This window comes from Bos indicus, chromosome 19 (genome assembly GCF_029378745.1).
Source record: "Bos indicus isolate NIAB-ARS_2022 breed Sahiwal x Tharparkar chromosome 19, NIAB-ARS_B.indTharparkar_mat_pri_1.0, whole genome shotgun sequence".
NCBI lineage: Eukaryota > Metazoa > Chordata > Mammalia > Artiodactyla > Bovidae > Bos > Bos indicus.
In genome coordinates this window covers 57,615,714-57,640,109 of record NC_091778.1, presented here as the reverse complement: position 1 = coordinate 57,640,109, position 24,396 = coordinate 57,615,714, and the positions used below count along the sequence as shown (strand labels likewise).

Below are 24,396 nucleotides of genomic sequence, written 5' to 3'. Positions count from 1 at the left end.
TTCGGTGAGCAAGGCCCGTAGCTTTATTTTCAACAGGGGCTTTTATACCCTAAGTTGCACATAGAGGATAATAGGGGGTGTGAAATCATGCAAAGTCAGCAGTCTTTGATCCTTATCGAAACCAGGGTTTCTTTTCTGCAAACATCGTATACAAATGGTTTAGGTGATTTACATCATGGCCAGAAGGCCTGTTAACATTTTATGACTCTGACAAAGGTTTGTCAACCATAAGACTTATTTTCTCTAAGAGTAATTATTTTAAAGTTTGGCGCCATCCTCCGAAGGCGTTAGATAAAGTTGCATTCCTACAGGGCAGAGGTGCAGTGGGTTTACAACAAAGGAAAGAATTTATTACCTTAAGGATCTAAAGTTGTTAACACCAAGGCCACCACTTATTTTTTCTACATACCAACTATATTAATTAATACACTTCCAAGGATACAATACAGGGGATGTGGAAACTTGGCAGCAAGCATTGGCTCAACAATGAAATCTTCTACTAGTTCTATTCTGACAATTTCTAACTCTCTATACTATAAGGCTCTATACTATTTGAATATCTTAAGCTCCCCATGCCTCTCACGGTTGGGAGACTGTAAACAATCGTATGCATAGCTGTAGGAGTCCGGGTAAGCCTGTCAGGCAAGTTAGAGAGCCATCTGAGGGGTTTGGATTTAAACACTCCTATTATGCCCAAGAGGTTAATTAGCCAGAGCTCTAAGTTGACTTCCTTCAAAGAAAAGGTGGTGGGGGACAGCCCCCTGTAAAGTCAGAGGTGTAGGTGAGAGCACAAAGCAGTAAAGTAGGCAGACTCTGGTTTGGGGGTAGACACTCAGGCAGGCCCAGAGGGGCACCCCTCGAGTTCTGGCTCGCCTTGCCCACCAGAACTCTCCCACATAACCTTGTTATGGGTGGGGACTCCCGTGCTGGCTCCCAACAGAGAAGGAAATGGCAACCCACTCCAGTATTCTTGCCTGGAGAATCCCACGGACGGAGGAGCCTGGTGGGCTACAGTCCACGGGATTTCAAAGAGTCGGACACGACTGAGCGCACACACACACACATACTGGAGTAGGGTGGACCCTAATCCAATGCCTAGTGTCCTCATAAGAAGAGAAAACAGAGACATGGAGACATTCAGATACAGAGAGAAGACGGAACAGAGAGGGATGCAGCTGCAAGCCAAGGATCATTCGGGAGGGAGGTGTGGGCTGGACTCCCTCTCAGAGCCTTCAGAGAGAGCTGACCCTGCCCAGCATCTTGATCTAAGGCCTCTGGCCTCCAGCATGCGGAGAGAATACGGTTCTGTTGCCTGGGCCTTCCACCCCCGCCCTGAACCACCCCCTCAGCCCCTCATTCGTGGTCCTTTGTGTGACAGCCATGGGAAACCAACACAACACCTCCTGAGCGTTTGGCTCGGCGCTCTTCCAGCCGCTGGAGATACCGAAGCAGACGGCTCCCCCAGGTTCTCAGAAAGCTGCGCCTATCTGGGGCCACCAGGATGTTCCAGATGGGGTGTCACTTGGCCTTCCTTCTTGCAAGCTGTAGGGGTTATCCAGAGCGATGGGGAAGCAGGGAGATGTGAAAGTAGGGATGTGGCTGGAGCAAAGGAAGGGATGGGACCGCCGGGCCACGGGGAACCGGAACAGGCGCTTGGTTCTGGCGTGTTCTGGCCACCCCAGAGGGAGGCAGGCCTTCGGGGAAATGGCATGATTTTTTTTTTTTTTTTTTGCTGTGCTGCCACACTACTTGCAGAATCGTTTTCGTTTGACTGCCCGGGGTCTTAGTTGCATCCTGTTGGATCTGGTTCACTGACCAGGGATCAAACCTGGGCTGAATGCATTGGGAGCTCATAGTCTCAACCACTGGACCACCAGGGAAGTCCCCCCAGTTTTTTTGTTTTTCCGCTGTGCTGGGTCTTCGCTACTGTAGGTAAAACTTACCTTTTCTAAAAAACTTCGCTTTTCTCTCCTTGTGCTGTGCGGGGTCTGCTCTCTACATGTGCTGGGAGGGCTTCTCATTGCAGTGGCTTCTCTTGTTACAGAAAGCACAGGCTCTGAGGACGTGGGATCTTCCTGTCCAGAAATCGAAAACCATGTCTCCTGAATTAGCAGGTGGATTCTTTACCACTGAGCCACCAGGGACGCTTCCCCTTCCCATCCAGGTTTTTTTTTTTTTTTTTTTTTAATATTTATTTATTTAGTTTTGGCTTCAGCAGGCTTCCTTGACCTGCACGCAGCATGTGGGATCTTAGTTCCCTGACCAGGAACTGAAATCACGTCCCCTGCATTACAAGGTGGATTCTTCACCACTGGACCACCAGGGAAGTCCTCACCCAGTTTGTTTTTAAATGGACAGTTTTGAGCGTATCAGGGCAGCCCAGGCGGGGAGAACCATGGGCTCCAGGGCCAGGCTGAGTGGGGCCAAGAGGAAGGGTGTTGGGTGTGAAGTGAGGGCCCGAGGGGTGACATCTGAGGGTAGAAACGCACGTGGGGTGGGAATGGGCTAGGAGGCGAATCCTCAGGGCCAGCTGTCAGGCGTGTGGGCTGGAGTACTGGGATACGAATGTGCAGAACACAGCCTGCCAGGGTGCTGGCAGAGTGTCCTGTGAACTCAAAGCCAGCACGGCCTTCCAGTGCAGCCCTGAAAAGTGAGATGCCTTTTTTTTTTTTTTTGGCTGCACCACGGGGCATGTGGGATCTTAGTTCCCTGACTAGGGATCAAACCCAGGCCCCCTGCGTTGGAAGCAGAGAGTCTTAACCACTGGGCAGACAAGGAAGTCCCCAAAGTGGGGAGGGTTTTGGAAGATGATTCTGCCATTTCAGGCAGAGAGGCTGAGGAGAGAGAGCTGTCAAGGCTCAGTGTGTGAGCTGTGTGGGCCTGAAGGGGCCCCAGCTTCAGGAAGAGATAAGACATCTGAGCAAGATCTCAAAGGGAAGAGGCAGTAGAATTAAGCTCAGCTGGATATGAAGATGAAACCCAAGGGGAGGGAAGGAGGCCCTGCATGGGATGGAGTCAGAGAACAGAGGAAGGGCCTGGTCTGAAGAGGAAGCTGCTGTGGGCAGTGTAGGGACAGGCTCAGTTCCAGTGACAGTGAGAAAATCTCAAGGAGAACGGCTGGATATGAAGATGAAACCCAAGGGGAGGGAAGGAGGCCCTGCATGGGATGGAGTCAGAGAACAGAGGAAGGGCCTGGTCTGAAGAGGAAGCTGCTGTGGGCAGTGTAGGGACAGGCTCAGTTCCGGTGACAGTGAGAAAATCTCAAGGAGAATGGCTTGGAGCTCCAGAGACGGGGGTGGCGTGGAGGAGAGACTCTGGGTAAGAAAGGCAAAAGGAGGACTTCCCCGGTGGTGCAGGGGTTAAGACTCTGGGTCCCCATTGCAGGGGGCACAAGTTCAATCCCTGGTCAGGGAAGTTCCATCTGCCTTGCAGTGCAGCCATAAAAAAAAGAGAGAGAGAGAAGGAGAAAGCTGGAGAAGAGAGGACTCAGAGTGAGGGGGCTGGAGTGGAGGGGAGGCCGGGGTACTAGGTACCCCAACAGTAGGTCTCCAGCTATGGTCAGTCCTGGGAGAGACTTGGCCCCTCAGATTTAAGTTTAGGAGGATCTTTGGGGGAAATAGCGAGCTGGGTGGCATGGCACAGGCCTCTGGGGCCAACTGACAAGTTGATACAGGCCCTGGCAGAGGAGGGCAAGCAGGCAGAGGAGGGTGACAGGCAGAAGGTAGAAAAGGGACAGAGCTGGTGGAGTAGGGGAGGGGCCTGCGAACAGGAAGGTGCCCAGGGACCCAGTGCCAGCAGCGCCCAGAAGAGCCTGATGGACTGTTCCCACTAACCCAGCAGAGGGCACTCTGTCCATGCCAAGGGCACCGCAGGGTCACGGGCACAGGCCAAGACCCGGAGAGAGGGGCAGAGGGACCAGCATCCCATCCTGGAGCTTCCTAGTAAGTAAAATATTTTAGGGACTTCCCTGGTGGTCCAGTGGTTAAGACTACCAAAGCAGGGGACATGGGTTTGATACCTGGTTGGAGAACTAAGATCCCCCGTGGTGCATAGTGTGGCCTTATATATACATTTTTTTTTTATGATAAAAAAAATATATATATATATATATATATCTTAAAGGATCCCAAGATCCTGGAATGAGGGACTGACTTGGGGTGGGAAATACTCCATTCCTTCACCAAGTCAGTAAGGTAGTATCTGAACAGTACTTAGAACCTCCTCCATACATGGTGACCCTTATTGTTATATTCTATGCTACACCCTGTGTTAAGGGCTGGGGCAACGTTGATCAACTGAGCAAGAAAGTTCCCTAAGGCTCAGGGAACTTAGTGTGGGAGACACACAACACTCAGCAGGATTAGGGCCTCAGCATGGGAGGTCTGGGAGGCCTTCCTGGAGGAGGGGGCTTCTAAGCTGACATGTGCAAGTCAACCAAGGGCTGACCATGTTTTCTGTTATTTGAAAATAAAGGTCATCAGGACAGAGTGTTTCAGGGAACGGAACAACCGGGCAGATGCAAAGGTCTCAGGAGGGGTTGGCAGATCTGCATCAGAACATGGTGGTTGTTATTCTTAGTGATGTGTGGCAATTGCGTTATTCAATGCTAATTGTTTAGTCACTAAGTTGTGTCCGCCTCTTTGTGGCCCCATAGACTGTAGCCCGCCAGGCTTTTCTGTCCATGGGATCTTCTGTCAGGATCCAACCCACGTCTCTTGCACTAGCAGGCGGATTCTTTACCATTGAGCCACCAAGGAACCCAACTACTGACTACTTAGAATTAATTCCTAAAGGTTTATGACTTTGAGCAGCTGCCTCCCTCTCTCTTTGAGCAGATGCCTCAGTTTGCTTCTCTGAGTCCCTGGTCGCCCACTCCTCATTTTAGAGCTGTGATATGCTCTGACAAAACCGGGCTGCTGACCAGGCTGCACCCTCGGACCAATCCTTGGGTCAGAGTCACAGAGGAAGGCTGCAGGGATGACCTGTGGGAGTCACAGACCCTAGTTCTGAGCTCTGCAGCCACAGTGACTATGCCCCAAGCTGGTGGGAGCTTTATTCTGAAGAAGTACCCAGAGTCTGGGATGGTGGAGGGGGTTTGCCCACAGCTCTCTGAGTCTCATCTTGTTGAGCAGAGGTCGAAGATTAGCATGAGGCTCCCCAGAGGACAGTGGGGTCCTGGGAAACCTAGTTTGATTTTTCCAGAGAGGGTAAGAGTCTCCAGCAAGTCCCTGGGCACTGAGTCCCTGGGTAGGGCCAGAGTACCCACAAATGGGGTGGAGGGCTACACCCAGACTGTTCTGAGTACCCAGGGCAGGTATAGTCAAGTTCCAGGTTTCGAGTGAGATTCCTGGGACAGGGTCCCAAGTGACAGTCCTCGACTTTGTGCAGAAAACAAGCCATAGTAAAGCGGAAGTGAGCTTATTTAGAGAAATACACGTTCCATAGACAGAGGTCCCTCTCAGAAGGTGAGAGTGGTTCTGGTGTATGGGTTGTTCATTTTCATAGGTTGGTGATTTCTAACAGATAGGAGGATTATTCCAACTCTTTTGGGGTAGAGGCAGGGATTCCCAGGAATTGGTCCGCCACCCATTGTTTTGGTCAGCTTTGGAACTATCTTGACACCTGTGTCGTTTAGCGTATGCTAACCTGTTACAATGAGCACATAATGAGGCTCAAAGTCTATGAGAAGTTGAATCTTCCCCTATCTCGGTCCTACTGGGTTCTAAGTAGTTTTTTTGCATTCTCAACGGCTGCGTCATTTGTGTGTGTGTGCGTGTGTGTAATACTTGGAATGATTGTGCCCTGCCCCCCTCCCTTCCTGTCTCACTGCCACCCACTACTGGGCCAGGCTGAGATAAGGGGTACCCAGATGGTGTAGACCCTGGAGTGTGACCCTCTTTTGTCCCCCACACAGGACCTCTCAAAGCCCGAGACCATCCCTTTGGCACCATGGGATAAACCTTAATCCCCTCCTCCCAAGGTTTGTATCCAGGGAACCTCAGGCTAGGATGAATATTCCCCAAGTAAGAGGCAATCCCAGCACTGTGACTGTTGCCAAGAAAATGAACCACAGGCACAGATGTCTAAGATATGACTCACAACTCAATACAGTGTCTCTTACCTCACTCACCCAGAAGTTAAGCTATCCCAATGGGTGGGAAGTGGTATCTCATTGAGGCTTTGGTCTGCATTTCCCCTGATGAATAATAATGTTGAGTATTTTTTCAATGGGCTTGTTGTCCATTCGCATATCTTCTTTGGAGAAATATCTATTCATATATTTCACCCATTTTTAATGGAATCATTTGTCTTTTTACTGTTTGTAAAAAGTATTTGTAAAAATTGTTTGGCTTTTTACGGTTGAGTTGTGAGAGTTCTTTATACATTCTCAATGCAGGTCCCTTATCAAATATATGATTTGCAAATATTTTCCCCCATTCTGAGAGTTATCTCTTCACTTTCCTGATGGTGTCCTTTAGAGCACAAAGGTTTTTAGTTTGGGGGCTGCACCACGCAGCATGCGGGGATCTTAGTTCCTTGACCAGGGATCGAACCCATGGCTCCTACGGTGGAAACACAGAGTCTTAGACCATCAGGGAAGTCCAAACGTTTTTAATTTTTATGCCATCCAATTTATGTGGATTTTTTTCCCCTCACCACTTGTGCTTTCGGTGTAGTGTCGAAAAGAACCCGTCGCCTGATCCAAGGCCACGAAGAGTTACTGCTGTGCTTCCTTCTAAGAATTTTTATAGTTTTAGTGTTGTGTTTTGTTTTTTAAACGGTATGAGGTAGCAATCCAACCACATTCTTTTACATGCAGCTATCTAGCACTGTTTGCTGAAAAGACTATTCTTCCTACCCTATACTGTCTCAGCACCCTGACGGAAAATTAATTGACTGTAAGTGTAAGGGCTTATTCTCAATTCTATTTCACTGATCTATACGTCTACCCAGTAGTAGCATCTTGATTCCTGTAGGTTTGCACGAACTATACATTTTAAACAATACATATCAAGGCTTGGCTAGGTGGGAGAGAAGCGCGAGCAGAGGAGGTGGGGGCCCTCTGACCCGCTCCCAGGGCTGAGGGGGTCCACCCTCTTCTCTGCTCCTCGACAGCTGCCTGCCCGGCCTCCCCTGGATGTGGCCTCCAATGCTCTACGTTTTCACTGGGAGGAAGCTAGAGCCTCCCAAGAAGGAACCCCGCACCCTGGCCGCCCACGCGACTGCCGCTGGGAGGTGCCGTCTCTTACCCCAAGTTTTCTGCCTTCCATTCCTGGGGCCCTGGAATCAAAGCGGGAAAATCAAGAAGCTGGATAGTGAGCAAGTGGGCTACACCAATTACTTGTTAATTACATACCAATGGGCCCGTAGGCGCCGGGAGCCGGGCCGGGGCTGCTGGAGTGGTCCGAACCACTCGGAGGAGGGGGCGAGGTTGCAAGCAAGGGTGCCTGCCCGCGCCTCCCCGCTCCCCCGGGCGTGGTCCCGAGGCCTCCAGCCCTGCTCCAGGAGACGCGGAGGTGGTCCCGCCCACCCGCGCCCTGCGCCCGCCCCTCGGTCCCCGCTGCCGCCCGGCGTCCTGCCGCCTCCTCCGCTGGCGGGCTGGGCCGCAGGAAGCCGCACTGGGCGGGAGTGGAGCCGCCCCTCCGCGGGGCCCGTGCGAGCCGGTGAGCAGGCTCCCCGGGCCCCCCCACGGCCCCTGAGGTGCCTTCCCTCGCTGGGGTCCCCGTGGGCGCCGTCGCGGACCCGCCCGGCCGGGGACCTCCGGGGCCCTTTCCCAGCCGGTTGGGGGTGAGGATCCAGAAAAGCTCCTTGTCCGCGTCCCGCGGGCCGCTCCAGCCTGGAATGGCTGGGGACCCCCACGGCCTGGTGGGTGAGGGGACAGGCACCACCCAAGGCCTGGGCTGAAACCTCCACGGGGGACGCCGCCTGGACGTCCCAGAAGCCCCACCCAGAGGAGATCCGCCGTGAGGGGGAGGGTGGGAAGCAAGCCCTGTGGAAACTGATCCGGACGGCAGGGAATGTGCCAGGGTGGCAAGAGGTCATGAGGTTTCTGCTGCCTCGCCCATCCCCCTTGCAGGCCGTGGGCAGCCGGGGGCCCCTGTCTGGATGGTGGGGGCACCTCTAGAGGCAGAGAAGGGAGGAGGGTGACCGGCTCCAGCTGGCCCACCTCTGGAACCGCCTTCTTCCTTCCCCGGCTCCTGCCAGGTCCAGGAATTTGAGGGCTTGTCCACCCCAAGCTCAGGCTGGCTCGCGCTGCTCCCCTCTCCGGCAGGAATCTCACTCCTGTCTGTCCTCTGCCCTGGGCTTCAGGCCTGGCATCCTGCCTGGTGTGGAGCCTGGGGAGGGAGGGGGTCTCCAGGGTCTGGCCATCCTTCCGCTGTTGGTAAAGCTGATGGTTCCTTGTTTTCCTCTCACCAGCTCTTCTGCCAGGAGAAGAGAGCAGAGGTCCAGGGGGAGGCCCTTGCACACCAGGACCCTAACCCCAGACCCCTGCGTGAGAGCATCACTGCCCTTTTTTGCTTGTATCTGCAAGCTCGGAGGCAAGGGCGGGGATGGATTCTGAGGGCATGGCCAGTCTCCTGGCATAAGATGGGAAGCCCTAAAAAACAGACCGGGCAGTGTGTGTCATGGGAGAAGGACAGGACATGTCATCTAAACTTCCATCCACACAGCCAGCTTTGGGTCACCTGGGCATGAAGACGGTCGTTCTCTCTGGGCAGCAGGTCCCTGAGGACTGAGGTCAGCAGCTCCCGTGGCAAGCTGCTCACCTCCAGTCCCGGAAAGTGAGAGTGAAGCGTCTCCAGCCCTGTCTCCTTCCTTGCCCCAACTGTATGCCAGGGGGTGATCATGACTCCTGGTTCCAGGTACAAAGGGAAGACGCCTTCTCTGCCGGGGCAGAGGTGGAACCAGAGCCCACACAGCCGCTCTGTTCCGCTTGAGTCTTCTGGAATGGACCTGCCTGCCTGGAAACCAGCTCACCCTTGTTCCTGGGCTTGCCTGCCCCCCCGGGGAACACAGGTGAGTCACACTGATATTACCTTTTGTGCTCAGGTGGAGGCTGGGTGGGCAGCTGTGAATAGGTCCCTCCCTGTTCATAGTGTAGAAGTGGGAGGAGAAATGCAAGTGACAGCGATAAGCACGGAAGGATCCACTCCAGTTTGGTGTGAAAACTACTATTAAGGAGAAAAGAACAGGAAAGGGCCTTAGAGTTGGGGGTCAGCATAGCTTCCTGGAGATGCCTCTGGGGCTGATTCTTGAAGGACCGACTGGACTTCTCTCTGGCTGAGGATTTTGGAATCTCGGCAACCAAGTTCCCGAGGAGGGACCAGCTGGCTCGGGGAGGGGGTGCTGGAGGACCAACAGGAGAGAAAAGCTCTGCGTGTGACCTGGGAGTTGTCTGGGGGCTGTATGGGAGGGCACAGCCTCCTTGGAGGAGGCCGAAGTCCGCAAGCCAGCTCCTAGAGGGAGGCCAGGGTAAAGAGAGAACAAATGTGCTTAGGGTTTCCTGAGCTCTGATTGTCCCCAGAGGCCTGGAGGGAGGAGAAACGAGCTCCACTGAAAGGTTCCGAGGGAAGGTAGGTGCAGGGTGAAGGTCAGAATTCTGGACGGAGTTCACTGGAGGGGAGGCTCAGAGGAGTAATTGCTGATAAGGGCACCAGGGGCCTCTGCATGGAGGGGCAAGAGGCAAGGGCGATGGAGAGGGGACCAGAGCCGGGCAGGGGGTTGAGGGCCCCCACGTGTCTGCTCTCCCGTCTTCCTTCTCCCTGCCACCTCTGGTCAGAGACAGCCTGCTTCTCGGAAGGGGCATGGGGGTGCCGGGGGTGGGGCGCCATGGTGAGGGACCAGCTGGAGGGAAGGCTGATGACCCTTCTGGGAGGAAGGTGGAAAGTGGCAGGTCCAGGAGGACGGAGGGGCCGGGGTGTGTGGAGGAGGGGTGAGCGTTGGAGCAGGGTGGGGAAACTTGACATTCACAGGCGGGATCAGGTGGCATCTGTGGCCTTTCTACTTGCTGAGGGAACAGAAATCCTGGTAGGGGCAAGAGCCAGTTTGCTGGAGGAGGATCTGAGGTTTGCCCCCAAGCTTGGGGCTGAGCCAGGAGAATCGGGGCTGGGTGATCTCTAGGGCCAGTGTCACGTGCAGGAGCCAGGAGGGCAGGAGGTGTTCCCAGCCCACACGCAGGACTCAAGGTCACACACTCACACTCACGCACACACTCACTCTCCCAGGCTAGGATGAATGGGCTACTCACCGTGGCAGGGCCCCTGGGGGTCCTCTGGGGAGGGAAGAGGCCTGTGCTGGAGAAGGGCTAGGGGTTGGAGCCGAGGAAGGAGGCAGTTAGGCTGGATCCAGCTTGGGTGCTGTGTTGAAGCTCCAGGGCCTGGGGGGAAGGTGTGGGGTGCCAGGCTGGGCAGGAAGAGGGGTTTTGTATTTCTGATAGTTTCCTGAGTTTCCATGGATCTTCAGGGCCTAGGGCAGAAAGAAGGGAGGCTGTGGGAACTGGAGCTCCCGGGATGGCTGGTTTCACCGAGACTGCTCCCACTGCCTGGTGTGGGTGAGGTTGGGGCCCCTGCAGGCCAGGGAGCAGGGGAAGAGGCAGGATGGAAGGGACTGGAAAAGGGCTTTGCATTTGGGGAGGGGGCTGGGCGTCGAGGCCTGGATAAGGCAGCTTCTGTGATGGGGGCAGTGACCCTGGTGGTGGTGAGGAACCAAGGTAGGACTGAGCCAAGGATGTGAGGGGGTGTGCGTTTGTCTGCACAGCATGTGGCCCTGTTTGTGTGTGTCTGTTTGTCTGGGTAGCACGTGTCTGTCTGTCTCTGGACTTGCCTGAGTGTGTCTGTGGGTGTGCTTCTGCATGTGTGTGTGTCTGAGCATGTGTATCTCTGTGCATGTCTGTGCCCTCCTGAACATGTGACTACGTGTGTCCATGTGTCTCTGGGTTTTTCTGTGTGTAAGTGTGGGTCTGCGTGTAACTCTATGTGCTTGGGTGGTCCCATGTGTTTCTCTGCCTGTCTATGTGGTGTGTGTCTATGTGTCTGTGTGTGTACCTACGTAAGTGCACGTCTGTGTGTATAACTGTACCCATCTGTGTGAATGGGTATCTTTCTACTGATTCCTGTGTGACTGTGTATGCACAGGTGTTATATATGTTTGTATTTTTTGTATGTGCTTGTGCACCTTTCTACACATTCATGTGTGACTGTATGTTGTATGTGCTGTGTGTTATGTTTTCTGTGTGTTACGTGTGGTGTGTGTTATGTGTGTGAGTTGTGTGGTATGTGGTATGTGTGTGGTGTGGTTATGTGTGGTATGTGTCTGTGCTGTGTGGTGTGTGTGTCTGTGCTGTGTGTGTTGTGTGTGATGTGTGTGTTGTGTATGTGTTGTGTGTGCATTGTGTGGTATGTGTGTGTGTGTTGTGTTGTGTGTGTATGTGTGGTGTGTTGTGTGTGTGTATGTGTGGTGTGTTGTGTGTGCATTGTGTGGTATATGTGTGTGTATATGTGCGGTGTGTGTGTTGTGTGTGTATGTGTGGTGTGTGTGGTATGTGTAGTGTGTGTGTGTTGTATGTGATGTGTGCTATGTGTGTGGTATGTGTAATGTGTGTATGGTGTCTGTGTGTATGTGTGCTGTGTGTGGTATGTGTTGTGTGTGTGGTATGTGTGTGGGGGGTGTGTGTGTGATATGTGTTGTGTGGTGTATGTGTTTGGTGTGTTTTGTGTATGTGTTGTGCGGTGTGCTCAGAGAAGCCCCTGCGGGGACAGCCCTCTCTTCTGTGTGACTGTGGGGCGTGTGTTGTATGGTATGTGTGTTGTGTGTGTGTGGTGTGTGGTATGTGCTGTGTGTATGTGTTGTTTGTGTGGTATGTGCTGTGTGTGGTATGTGTGGTATATGTGGGGGGTGTGTGTTGTATATGTGCTGTGTGTGGTGTGTGTGTGTGTGTGGTGTGTGTGATGTGTGTGTGTGGTGTGTGGTATGTGGTGTGTATTTTGTGTGTGGTGTGTGTGGTGTGTTTTGTGGTGTGTGTGGTGTGTGTATGTGTGGTATGTGGTGTGTGTGGCGTGTGTGTGCATGCTGTGTGTGTGCTGTATGTGGTATGTGGTGTGTGTACATGTATGTGTGGGGTGTGTGTGGTGTGTTGTGTGGTATGTGGGGTGTGTATGTGTGCTATATATGTGTGTGTATGTGTGTGGTGTGTGTATGTGTGCTGTATGTGTGTGTGGTGTGTGTATGTGTGCTGGGTGTGTGTATGTGTGTGGTGTGTTGTGTGGTATGTGGGGTGTGTATGTTTGCTGTGTGTGTGTGGTGTGTGTATGTGTGCTGAGTGTGTGGTGTGTGTATGTGTGCTGGGTGTGTGTATGTGTGTGGTGTGTTGTGTGGTATGTGGGGTGTGTATGTTTGTGTGTGTGTGGTGTGTGTATGTGTGCTGGGTGTGTGGTGTGTGTATGTGTGTGGTGTGTGTATGTGTGCTGGGTGTGTGTATGTGTGTGGTGTGTGTGGTGTGGTGTGTGGTATGTGGGGTGTGTATGTTTGCTGTGTGTGTGTGGTGTGTGTATGTGTGCTGAGTGTGTGGTGTGTGTGTGTGGTGTGTGTATGTGTGCTGGGTGTGTGGTGTGTGTATGTGTGTGGTGTGTGTATGTGTGCTGGGTGTGTGTATGTGTGTGGTGTGTGTGGTGTGGTGTGTGGTATGTGGGGTGTGTATGTTTGCTGTGTGTGTGTGGTGTGTGTATGTGTGCTGAGTGTGTGGTGTGTGTGTGTGGTGTGTGTATGTGTGCTGGGTGTGTGTATGTGTGTGGTGTGTTGTGTGGTATGTGGGGTGTGTATGTTTGCTGTGTGTGTGTGGTGTGTGTATGTGTGCTGAGTGTGTGGTGTGTGTGTGTGGTGTGTGTATGTGTGCTGGGTATGTGGTGTGTGTATGTGTGCTGTATGTGTGTGGTGTGGTATGTCTGTGTGTGTGTGTGTGTGGTGTGGTGTGTGTGTGTGGTGTGTGTACATGTGCTGGGTGTGCTGTATGTGTGCTGTATGTGTGTGGTGTGTGTGTGTGGTGTGTGGTGTGTGTATGTGTGCTGTATGTGTGTGGTGTGGTGTGTGTATGTGTGCTATATGTGTGTGGTGTGGTATGTCTGTGTGTGTGTGTGTGTGTGTGTGTGGTGTGTGTGTGTGTAGTGTATGTGTGTGGTGTGGTGTGTGTGTGTGTGTGGTGTGTGTATGTGTGCTGAGTATGTGGTGTGTGTATGTGGTGTGTGTATGTGTGGTGGGTGTGGTGTGTGTATGTGTGCTGTATGTGTGTGGTGTGGTATGTCTCTGTGTGTGTGTGTGTGTGGTGTGTGGTGTGTGTGTGTGGTGTGTGGTGTGAGTATGTGTGCTGTATGTGTGTGGTGTGGTGTGTGTGTGTGGTGTGTGGTGTGTGTATGTGTGCTGTATGTGTGTGGTGTGTGTGTGTGGTGTGTGGTGTGTGTATGTGTGCTGTATGTGTGTGGTGTGTGTGTGTGGTGTGTGGTGTGTGTATGTGTGCTGTATGTGTGTGGTGTGGTGTGTGTATGTGTGCTATATGTGTGTGGTGTGGTATGTCTGTCTGTGTGTGTGTGTGGTGTGTGTGTGTGTGTAGTGTATGTGTGTGGTGTGGTGTGTGTGTGTGTGGTGTGTGTATGTGTGCTGAGTGTGTGGTGTGTGTGTGTGGTGTGTGTATGTGTGCTGGGTGTGTGGTGTGTGTATGTGTGCTGTATGTGTGTGGTGTGGTATGTCTGTGTGTGTGTGTGTGGTGTGCTCAGAGAAGCCCGCGCAGGCACAGGCCTCTCCTCTGTGGGACGGTGTGCGGCCTCTTGGCGGTGAGCGCTGTGACAGGAGCGCTGCAGGGAGACGGGCTCCGCGCTCTGACGCTGCAGTGTGGTGCGCTTTGTGCAGCGGCTGCCCGCTCGGCGGCCCTCACCCGCTGGCTCCCTGGCCGTCACCGCAGCTCTGACAGGGAGCCTGGCTGTGCCCGGGGCTCTGGAAGCAGGAAGGCTGGTCGGGACGTTTGGTGAGGTGTCACTGTGCGCCTGTGGCACTAGGACTGAGCGGCTCCAGACGGCTGCTCCGTCTACCGGCAGTTCTGGCGCGCTCGTGGGCACGCGGCCACGGCTGGGCCGGGCAGTCCCACCTGCTGACCCTGGGATGACGGCACAGCTAGAAAGCGTTCGGCCCACCCGTCCGGGCCCACAGTGGTTCACCTGCTGGCCCTCCTGTCCCTCCTGCCAGGCTGGCTCTGAGAAGTAGGGGAAAGGCGATGCCAAGGCCAGTACGTGGGCCTCTGGCCACCTCCCAGGGGGCGGCGTCCCTCTGCTGTACCCGGTGCCGGGCGAGAGGAAAGGACGGGTCCAGCCGCCCAGCGGTGGCGGCAGGGGCCAGGGCCAGCCGGCAGCTCCCTTCTGTCCCTTCCTCAGGCAACCCGGGCAGCGGTTAGGCTGTGGCCGCAGCGTTCGTAGCTGAGGATGTCCCAGGCCTTGGAGCGCTCCGAGGGCTGCTGGGCCTGGGTGGTGCTGCTGGCCTCCGTGGTGACGCAGGGCCTCACCCTGGGCTTCCCCACATGCATCGGCATCTTCTTCACCGAACTGCAGCGTGAGTTCCAGGCCAGCAACAGCGAGACTTCCTGGTTCCCCTCCATCCTGACAGCCATGCTCCACGCAGGGGGTGAGCAGGGTGGGGAGGGACCGGGCGTGGGCTGGGGTGCGGGGAGGGATGAGAAGGAGCTCGGGAGGAAGAGAGGAAGCCACAACCTCTCCGGCCTCCTGGGTCCCTCTCTCTGGGGCCACAGGTTTCGCCTGGTGCTGTGAATTCCTGGGATGTCATCTTGATTTCAGCAGGGCCAGTTCCCCCGCCCAGGATCCTGTGGGGCTAGGCTGAGCTGGACTGGGCTGGGGATGGGCACAGGGCAGGGAGGCCCCCAAGATGTAAAGCCAGTCCTCCTGATGAGCATGGGAGGATCGAGCCAGACCATAAGAGTTCAGGGGCACACGCCACAGAACAGCGAGGCTTCCTGTGGGGTGATCTCTCAGAAGCTCAGTTTTTCCCTCTGCCATTTGGGGAAAACAGCCAGCAGCCCCAGGCTGCCCACCTCCCACACAAGGTTGCAGAGAAGATCACAGAGTCCTGCCAGGTCTGAGAGCTTGGGCAATAGAAATAGCCCTCATCAGGGCTTCAGGACAGGAATCGGGGGGCTGGAGAAGGACCCCAGGAGCAAGAGGGGGGCAGAGCAAGAACCCCATCTCTCACCAGGAAGCAGAGGGCTGCGGAGATGGAGGGCAGCCCCCTCAGTTCCTGGTTGGCTTCTCCAGTGATGGGAGGGCTCACCTTGACCCCAGGGAAAGAGAAGGGGCCCGGGTGGGTTCTCCACAATAGCCTTGGGCTCGCGGGCCTGCCCCCCCACTCCTGCGAGCTCTCCAGGGAGACTCCATGGGCAGTGACCTCTTGGTGGGGGCTCGACTTGACAGCCCGCCGGGCTCTCCTCACCCCTGTTTGCCTGTCTCAGGTGATCCATCTCCCCACCCTCCACTGGCACTGGGAGGGAAGTCAGACTGGGATAAGAGCCACCTTCACTGACATGACCCCTGAACCTGCTGCTTGGGGCATGGGCTCGGGGCAAGGAGCAAGGCCAGGCCTGGCTCAGACCGCACAACCTTTCAGCCAACAAGCATGGGCAGTAGTGTGAATCTCAGATGGTTCCTTTTCTGCAACCGGAGAGGGGTCTGGGCCAGGGACTAGGAACCGGGCATTCAGTGGGGACCCCGCTCCCCAGCCAGCTTTAGACTCACACCCAGGAGGCATGCCAACATTCTGGTCAGCCCAGGACTCCTATAGGTCTGTCTTACATACACACACACACACCTTTAGTCCATGCTCATTCAGAGTATTATGGAAATTTTTAACTTGAAAGTATCCTTGATCCTAAGTACCCCCCAAACCCACACATTTTAGAGATGAAGACAAGCCGGCACGGAGTATCCAAGGCCTTACCTGTGCTGTAGAGTGAGTTTGGGGAAGAAACTGTGCCCATGCAGAGGGAACATTTGCCTCCCAGTGCCCCACCCCAGCACCCTCTGCTATATCAGCTAAGCTGGCACACGTCCCAGCCCCCGCCCCACACACGATGACTCAGGGCTTTCCCCAATGTCACCTTTCCAAAGTCAGGTCAAAGTTTGGGGGTGGGAAGGATGTGTGGGTCAGCGGTCATGTCCATTTCAAAGCCTCGCCTCTCCCTCTGTGGCTGCCTCTCCTTGATTACCTCTGAGGATGGGCTGCTCACTTCCTCTGTTACTCTCATACTCAGACTGGCTCACACCCACACACCCTCTCTCCACACCAAGCACCCAAACTCACATTGTGTGTGCAGACACACTTTCTCTGTCCCTTTGGCTGCGCTCTGGGAGAGTTAACTCTGGAGAAACTCTACAGTGTGTATTTGGGAGGGCGGGGTAGGGTGGGGCGGGGCAAGGTATTTGGCGAATGGGGCCCTCTGAGGTGTCAAGGAGCAGCCTGCCAGGACTGGCTCACTTCTACTCTGGGTCTGCACTGATGAGAAAGCAGCTCAGGGTAGAGGTGGGGGAGGACAGGCCCCTCTCCTCCAGAAGCCAAATATCTAGTGATGCAAGACTTTGGTGGTGGCTGGAGGGAATGGGGGAGGGGAGAAGGTACTCCACATACTTTTCTCCAGAGGCTGGAGCAAGGGGGTGCACGGTAGCCCAAGGCCCCGGGTTGCCCACCCTGAACAGGTTGAAGGATGGTGGGAGGGCTGCAGCCAGTCCTCCTGAGGATGGGGGAGAGGGGGACAGGGAGTGGAGGTGCTCACCGTGATGTAGCCACCCTGGGACTGTGGTCCACTGAGGCCGACCCCTGCGAGGGGCATCCACCCAGGTCACGATTTCACCCAGATGGATGCGGCCTTCGGTCAGTGCAGTGAAGGGCCTTAGTCTGTACCTCTGGGGATCCTGGTCAGGGTCAAACTGAATATTTGCAGCACCTCACCTCACAGCTGCTCAGACATCACCCAGCCTGACCCCTCAGCCTCTGCAGGGGGAAACCAAGGCCTGGAGAGGGACTGGCCTTGCTCGGCCTGTAGCCAGTCTTTAGCAGGGTGGGGATCAGAACCCAGGAGTGTGTGTTCCAGGGCTTCTGCTTTGTGCCTTTTTTTTTTTTTAATTGAGGGCTTCCCTGGGTGGTTCAGTGGTAAAAAATCCGCCTGCCAATGCAGGAGACGCAGCAGATTCAGGTTCAATCCCTGGGTCAGGAAGATGCCCTGGAGGAGGAAATGTTAGCCCACTCTAGTACTCTTGCCTGGAAAATCCCATGGACAGAGGAGCCTGGTGGGCTACAGTTCATAGGTTGCAAAGAGTCAGACACGACCGAGTGACAGCACGCACGCATTTATTATTTACTTTTGGCTGTGCTGTCTTTGTTGCTCTGCAGGCTTTTCTCTAGTTGTAGTGAGCGGGGGCTCCTCTCTGGTGTCTGTGTGCGGGCTTCTCAACGCGGTGGCTTCTCTTGTCGCGGAGCACAGGCTCCGGGGTACAGTGGCTTTGGTTGTTGAGGCTCCTGGGCTGTAGAGCACAGGTTCATTGCTCTGCAGTTGTGGTGCACGGGCTTCATTGCTCCATGGCACGTGGGATCTTCCTGGATCAGGGATCGAACCCGTGTCTCCTGCATTGGCAGGTGGATTCTTTACCACTGAGCCCCCCAGGGAAGCCTTTAAGCCACCTGCTAGTTGCTCCTGGAACCCCCTCCCAAGCCCGTTCTCTCCCTCCCTCTGACCTCGTCATTCAGCTGTCACCTGCTGCCTGCCTCCTCCCCACAGGCCCCCTGTGTAGTATCCTGGTGGGACGCTTTGGCTGCAGAGCAACGATGATGCTGGGCGGCGTGCTGGCCAGCCTGGGCATGGTGGCCGGCTCCTTTTGCCGCACCCTCGGCCAGCTCTACCTCACGGCAGGATTCATCACAGGTGACTGTCATTTCATTTTGAGAGTTACTGGGTAGTAGGTACTGGGTACGAGACTGAAAAGGGCCAGGCGTGGTAAACAGGGCAGGCGAAGCTCTGAATCTCCTGGGGCTGCTCACAGCCACTCGAGGCAGAGGAACAATGAACAGATAAGTAACGAGGGTCAATCCTGACAAGTGCCCGAGAAGACAGGACAGCTGATGCCATGGTGTCCTCGTTCGGGTGGGGTTGGGCAGAGATTAGACAAGTAAAGAGGTGGAATAACTAAATCAGCCAGTGTAAAAGACACAGCAGGGTTGGGGGAGGTTGCTGCTTTTTTTTTCGGCTGTGCCTGAGGCTTGTCGGATCTCGCTTACCGGACCAGGGATGGAACCTGCGCACCCTGCAATGGAAGCATGGAGTCTTAACTCTGACCACTAGGGAAGCCCCAGCTTGCTGCTTTCAGCAGAGCTGTCAGGGAAGGCTTTGCAGAGAAGGTGACATTTGGCCAGAAGGAGGGGAGGCATCTGCCACCAGGCACCCGGGGAAGAACATTCCAGAAGGAGCAGCAAGACCAAAGGCCCAGGAATGCTCTTGGAGCACTGAGGACGCGGATAGGGTAGAAGTGAAAGGGTCCCACTCTTTGCGACTTCAAGGACTGAATAGCCTATGAAATTCTCCAGGCCAGAATACTGGAGTGGGTAGCCGTCCCCTTCTCTAGGGGATCTTTCCAACCCAGGGATCGGACTCAGGTCTCCCACATTGCAGGTGGATTCTTTACCAGCTGAGCCACCAGGGAAGCCCAATAGGGTAGAAGCCCGTGAACAAAGATCAAGGAGGTGGGGGGCGGGGGCGGCGTGGCTGCAGGGGAGCAGGCCAGATAGGGTTTAGTTCCTCAAAGGCTTTGTAGTGAGATGGAAAGCCCTGCGAGGGGTTTGGGCAGAGAGACGTCATCCAGCCACAATTTGTGAAGAACTAGGTACTACCCTGGGGGCTTCCCAGGTAGTCCTAGTGGTAAAGAACCTGCCTGTCAGTGCAGAAGACGTTAAGAGATGTGGATTCGATCTCTGGGTGGGGAAGATGCCCTGGAGGAGAGCACGGCAGCCCACTCCAGTATTCTCACCTGGAGAATCCCATGGACAGAGGAGTCTGGTGGGCTACAGTCCATAGGGTCCCAAAGAGTCGGACACGACTGAAGCAACTTAGCAAGCATGCATGCAGGCAGTACCCTAGCTGTGGTGTTGTGAGCACACCACAGGGGGCTAGGCTGGGAGCAAAGAACAGGTAGGGGAATGGTCATCACCCAGCCAGGAGCCAGCTACAACCTTAAACCAGGGTGGTATGATGGAGGCAATGGGAAGGGGTCTCGTTCAGGATTGCAGGTGAGGTACAGAGACGGACACCAGGGTGACCCAAGAGCCAAGGGTGGAGTGGAAGAGTGGAGTGGCCGCTAACTACGATGGGGACACTGGGGGAAAAGCAGGTTCAAGGGCGGGTGGGAAGCTCAGGTTTGGACATACCTGGTCTGGCCCTGAGCTGGAGTGGCCAGCTGGGGAGTCCTGAGAGCCCTGGGATTCAGGTCTTGAGAGGAGGTTATCATCTGCTGTCACTAAGGGAACGAGGGAGGAGGGATGACAAGGACTGGGGTCTGGGGCCCAGGACATGGACACTCCAGTGGTTTGCGGCCTGGGCAGGAAGAAGTGACAGAGAGGTAGAAGGAGAACCAGGAGAGTGGTTTCTTGATAAAGGAAGTGAGGAAAGTGCTCGAGGAGGAGGAGGAGGGAGGGACCACCGTGAAGCCACTGATGGATCAGATTGAGCAGGCGTCAGACTCCATCTGCGGCTTTGTAATGTGGAGGGCGGCAGCCTTGAGAATTCTGGAGCAGAGGTAAGAATGAAAGTCTGATTTGTTCAAAAGAGAACAACAGGGGAGTTGCCGGGTGGCCTAGGACGATTCTGGGCTTTCACTGCCATGGCCCGAGTTGGTTGGGAAACTGCAATCCCACAAGCCATGCAATATGGCCGGAAAAAAAAAAAGAAAGAACAGGAAGGAGGAAATTGAAAACAGTGGAGATAGGATTTCCAAGAAATTTTTATATAAGGGAGCAGAGACATGGGTCGTTATCCAGAAGAGACTGGGGTCAAGAGAGAGTTTTGTTTTCACAGGAGAAATCACAGTGGAGGAGAACGATCTATTAATAGTAAAGAGAAAATGGATGTGGCTGGGAGAGGGAAGTTGCTGGAGGGACGTGCCTTGAGCAGACAGGGTGCAGGGAGGAAGTGGAGGGTCGCCCTTGTCTGGGAGCACAGACTGTCCATTGCCACCGATGGGAAGGAATGTTGGTCAGCTGGGAGTGATGGGAGAGGGGTTGGGGTGCACAGAGGAAGGCTTGGGGGGTCACCTAAGAGTGAGGGAGACTAGACGGTCGATGGAACTGCAGCGGCACCGTGGGAGGCCCGAGAGCCACTCTGAGGCGGGTGGTCGGGGCGCGGTGGTTAGCTTTCCTGTACATTCAGCTGTGCACAGAGTAGGTGAGGGCAGTGGCATTTGAGCTGTTAGGAGAGCAACTCTGGGGGAAGGGTATTCAGGCAGACAGAATGGCACCTGCACACGTCCAGTAAGTGGGAGCTTGGTGTCCAGAGGAAGAGAAAGAAACCAATGGGGCTTTATGTGGTGAGTGGCCTGAGATGGCACCCAGAGGTGGCCAGAGGCCATACCGTGTAGAGCCTTCCAGGGCATAGTAAATACTTTGGCTTTTTTCCTCCGTGTGAAGGGAAATCTCTGGAAGGTGTTAAGCAGGGAAGAGACTTCACCCGATTTAGGTGTTTGAACATCCCCTGGTGCCTTGCCCGTGGGAACAGGTGTGCCCCCCTGGCAGCCTTGGGAGTGGAGATGCTTCCAGGGAGGTGGTGCGGTGGGCTGATTCCATCTGAAACCCCTGGGCGCCTAGAAGTGGGTCTGGGCTGGAGCGGAAGGAAGACAGACCCGGGACGTGACCCCAGGGTCCCCACCCCGGGTGCGCCCTGGAGCTGGTTCCCCCTCTCCCTCTGCAGGCCTGGGCATGTGTTTCAGCTTCCAGTCGAGCATCACCGTGCTGGGACTGTACTTCACCCGCTGGCAGGTGCTGGCCAACGCCCTGGCCTCAGCGGGTGTCTCCCTAGGCATCACGCTCTGGCCGCTGCTCTCCCGTTACCTCCTGGAGGACCTGGGCTGGCGAGGCACCTTCCTCATCTTCGGCGGGGTCCTTCTCCACTGCTGTGTCTGCGGGGCCGTCGTGAGGCCCGTGCCTGCCAGCGTGACCCCGGAGGCCAGAGAAGGCCTCCCCTCGCCTTCCAAGAGACCCTCGCGAGGCTGCCCGGCAGCATGTGGCCGGGCCATCCGGCGCCACCTGGCCTTCGACGTCCTGCGGGACAACGTGGGCTACCGCGTATACACACTGGGGGTTGTCTGGATGATCTTGGGTTTCCCGCTGCCCCACGTCTTCCTGGTCCCGTACGCCATTCGGCACGGGATGGACGAACAAAAGGCAGCCCTGCTCATCTCTGTCATCGGCTTTAGCAACATCTTCCTGCGGCCCATGGCTGGGCTGGTGGCGGGCCGCCGGGAGTTTGCAGGCCACCGCAAGTATCTGTTCAGCCTGGCGGCCCTGCTCAACGGGCTCACCAACCTGGTGTGCGTGGCATCGGCCGACTTCCGGGTGCTGGTGGGCTACTGCCTGGCATACAGCGTGTCCATGAGCGGCATCGGTGCCCTGCTTTTCCAGGTCCTCATGGACATCGTCCCCATGGACCGGTTCTCCAGCGCCCTGGGGCTCTTCACTGTCCTGGAGAGCATCTCCATCCTCATCTCCCCACCGCTGGCTGGTGAGGCCCTGGGAAGAGAGGGCAGGCAGGGGGTGGCCTGGGTGGGGTGTGTGCATGCCAGGTCGCTTCAGTCATGTCTGACTCTTTGCGACTGCGTGGACTGAAGCCCGCCAGGCCCCTCTGTCCGTGGGATTTTCCCAGCAAGAATACTGGAGTGGGTTGCTATGCCCTTCTCCAGGGGATTTTCCCAACCCAGGGATTAAACACTGGTCTCCCGCATTGCGGGCAGATTCTTTACTATCTGAGCCACCAGGGAAGCCCCTATTTGTGATTTTCTCAGTCACCTCGGGGGACTGGCCACAGCCTGTTCCCCAGCTGGCCATTATGGTATAAACAGTCAAAAATAAGGCTTTCGGTACCAGACCTACCTCAGTTCTTTGTCTTTCCTTCTGTGCCTCTGTTCTCTTATCAGCAAAGTGGGGATGACAGTAGAATCTACCTCATAGGCTTGTTTGTGGGGATCACAGGTCATACAGCAAAGAGGTCTGTAGAGAGCCTGGCATGTGGTAGAAGCCATGTACATGTCGTGTCTACTGGTAACATCCTACTCCTCCAACTTGCTGCCTGAGGGCCCTGGGCAAGTCATGTTCCTTCTGTGAGCCACAGTGTCATCTGCAAAAACGCAGTTGAGAACAACCGCTGTAACTGTCCCTCCCCCTGTGCCAGTCACCGGGTGGGCAGGGCTGAACACGGAGCACTGGTCCCCACTACTCAGGGCTCAGCCTCTGGTGGAAGAGTCGAGGATTGGGGCAAAGAGGCACCTTTGCGATCATGGTGGTGATTTTGTGCTGGAAGGGAAGCAAACAGATATGGAAGCAGAGACCCACTGGAGTGGCCATGCTGGAAGCTGAGTGTGTAACATTCAGAGTAAAGCGGGGGGGTGTGGAGCCTGTGGTGCTGGGGGTGGGGTGGACAGCTGACAGCATGCTTATCACAGTCAGCTGATGGGGACTCCTCCCCGCCTCCGAATGTGGCACTGGGAGTCCCAGTTTTCAAGGAAGTTCTCCAGGGTTGACGAGCAGGGAGAGCTGACGAGAGTCCAGGGCATGGCTGAGCAGATATCCCAGACGCCACTGGCCCTTGAGTCCTTGGCCGCCTGCCACTGAGGGTGAAGGAGCCATGCCCTGAAGTGTTCTTCCGGCCCGAGGACTGGCTGCCCGGGCCAGGGCTGGTTTGCTTCTCTTTCCTTTCATTCAACAAATACCTAACGAATGCCAACAAGGTACCAGCTAGTGCTGGGGAGGCGGCTGGGACAGAACCCCTGCCCTCACAGAGCACACAGTTTAGGGGGTGCGGGGAGCCGATAGTCATGGGCAGTGACCTGACTTGCTCTCTGTGCCACCAGGACTCCTCCTGGACACCACCGACGACTTCAGCTACGTTTTCTACATGTCAAGTTTCTTCCTCATCTCGGCTGCCCTCTTCATGGGTGGCAGTTTCTGTGTCCTGGGCAAGAAGGAGCGGCAGGGCCCGTGGGCTGAGGCCAAAGGAGCTGTCCCAGAAGCTGCCCCGGAGCAGGGCCTCGCCACAGAGGATATGGATGGTCCTGAGAAGCGGCTGCGTGTCGAGATCATGTATGTGACTAGCGTCTGAGCCCCGGGGTCACTCACCTATGTGACCAGCTTCCGAGCCCTGAAGTCAGCGAGTCCTGCCTCAGCCCAGGAAGGGGACGTCTGGCTACTTCGCCAGAGGCTGGGGTGAAGGGCTACCCAGCAGGCCTGACCCGAAGGCCATCCCGGCCCTGCAGGTTGGGACTCAACCAGGAGCTGGGACCTCAGAGGTTTGCCGCCAAACACTCAGGGTTCCTTCCAACAAGCAGAATCCAGGAGCAGGTCCTCCTAACTTTTCCCTTGGGCACCAGAGCCCAAGGTGGGTCTGAGCACAGGTCGGGTCTGTCACGACCAGCTTGGCTCAGCTGCCTGCCTATTTGCTGCTGCTACAGCTCAAGACACTGGACCCTCAAGTCCAGCCTGGATGCCTCCCATATGATCTCTATCCATCACCCTCCAGACAGTTCCAGAGAGCTGCTCGCCCCTCCTCCGAGTCCCTCCTGCTCCCCCTTCTTCCCAGGTGGCCCAGCCCGTGCCCTAAGGGCTGCCCCCAGCACAGGTTGCCAGGCCCCATGCTGCCTGGAACCTTGGCAAGAGGGGCCTCGGGAGAGAAGGAGTTGTGACAGAGGGCCAGGCAGAGGTGTGGGCCCGGATGCAGGGCGTGGACAGATTAAATGTCGGGTAGGGGCCCTGTGCAGAGAACTGGAGGGGAGCCCCTGGCTTGGGCCCTAGAATCACAAAAGGCTGAGAGACCCCTGCCCGCTCAGGGTCTGCTCAAGGGTCTCCTCCCTCCTTGGCCCCTCCCTGCATCTCAGCTGGAAGATTAGTGTTGGGTGCGGGGAGCCAGCCATCAGATGTGGGGAGGAAGTGTTGCTGGGCAGGGCCCCAAGACCTCTGAAATGGAGCTGCTTTCGCAACAGAAGCTCTTTCACTCCCCTCTCCTGTCATTCTTGTCTCCCTGCTGTGTCAGAGGCGTCAACCCTGCGGCTAGGAGCCGGCTGGGCCACCTGCCAGGCCACCCCTGCTCCCCGTTGGCCTGTG

The 24,396-nt window shown here is 55.6% G+C and overlaps 1 protein-coding gene and 1 long non-coding RNA gene across 7 annotated transcripts; one reads left to right on the top strand and one right to left on the bottom strand.

Annotated features, from left to right (window-relative positions):
• On the bottom strand, positions 1–7,511 carry LOC139177645 (uncharacterized). 2 transcript variants are annotated; one of them, XR_011562185.1, is made up of 3 exons: positions 7,358–7,510; positions 7,251–7,281; positions 1–2,075 (listed from the first exon to the last, which is right to left on the bottom strand). It is a non-coding gene; the product is annotated as an uncharacterized lncRNA (long non-coding RNA). The 2 variants fall into 2 exon arrangements; XR_011562186.1 differs by lacking the exon at positions 1–2,075 and adding an exon at positions 4,903–6,736 and having other exon boundaries at positions 7,358–7,511.
• On the top strand, positions 3,169–24,294 carry SLC16A5 (solute carrier family 16 member 5). 5 transcript variants are annotated; one of them, XM_070774093.1, is made up of 6 exons: positions 3,169–3,318; positions 8,865–9,018; positions 14,418–14,664; positions 17,822–17,965; positions 20,996–21,805; positions 23,151–24,294. In XM_070774093.1, the coding sequence occupies exons 3-6, from the start codon at positions 14,466–14,468 to the stop codon at positions 23,396–23,398; spliced, it is 1,401 nt and encodes a 466-aa protein (XP_070630194.1). In that variant the 5' UTR covers positions 3,169–3,318; positions 8,865–9,018; positions 14,418–14,465; the 3' UTR covers positions 23,399–24,294. The 5 variants fall into 5 exon arrangements, with proteins under 5 accessions (XP_070630194.1, XP_070630197.1, XP_070630192.1 ...); XM_070774091.1 differs by lacking the exon at positions 3,169–3,318 and adding an exon at positions 7,552–7,664; XM_070774094.1 differs by lacking the exon at positions 3,169–3,318 and adding an exon at positions 7,668–7,788.
• Positions 24,295–24,396: the final 102 nt, after the last annotated feature.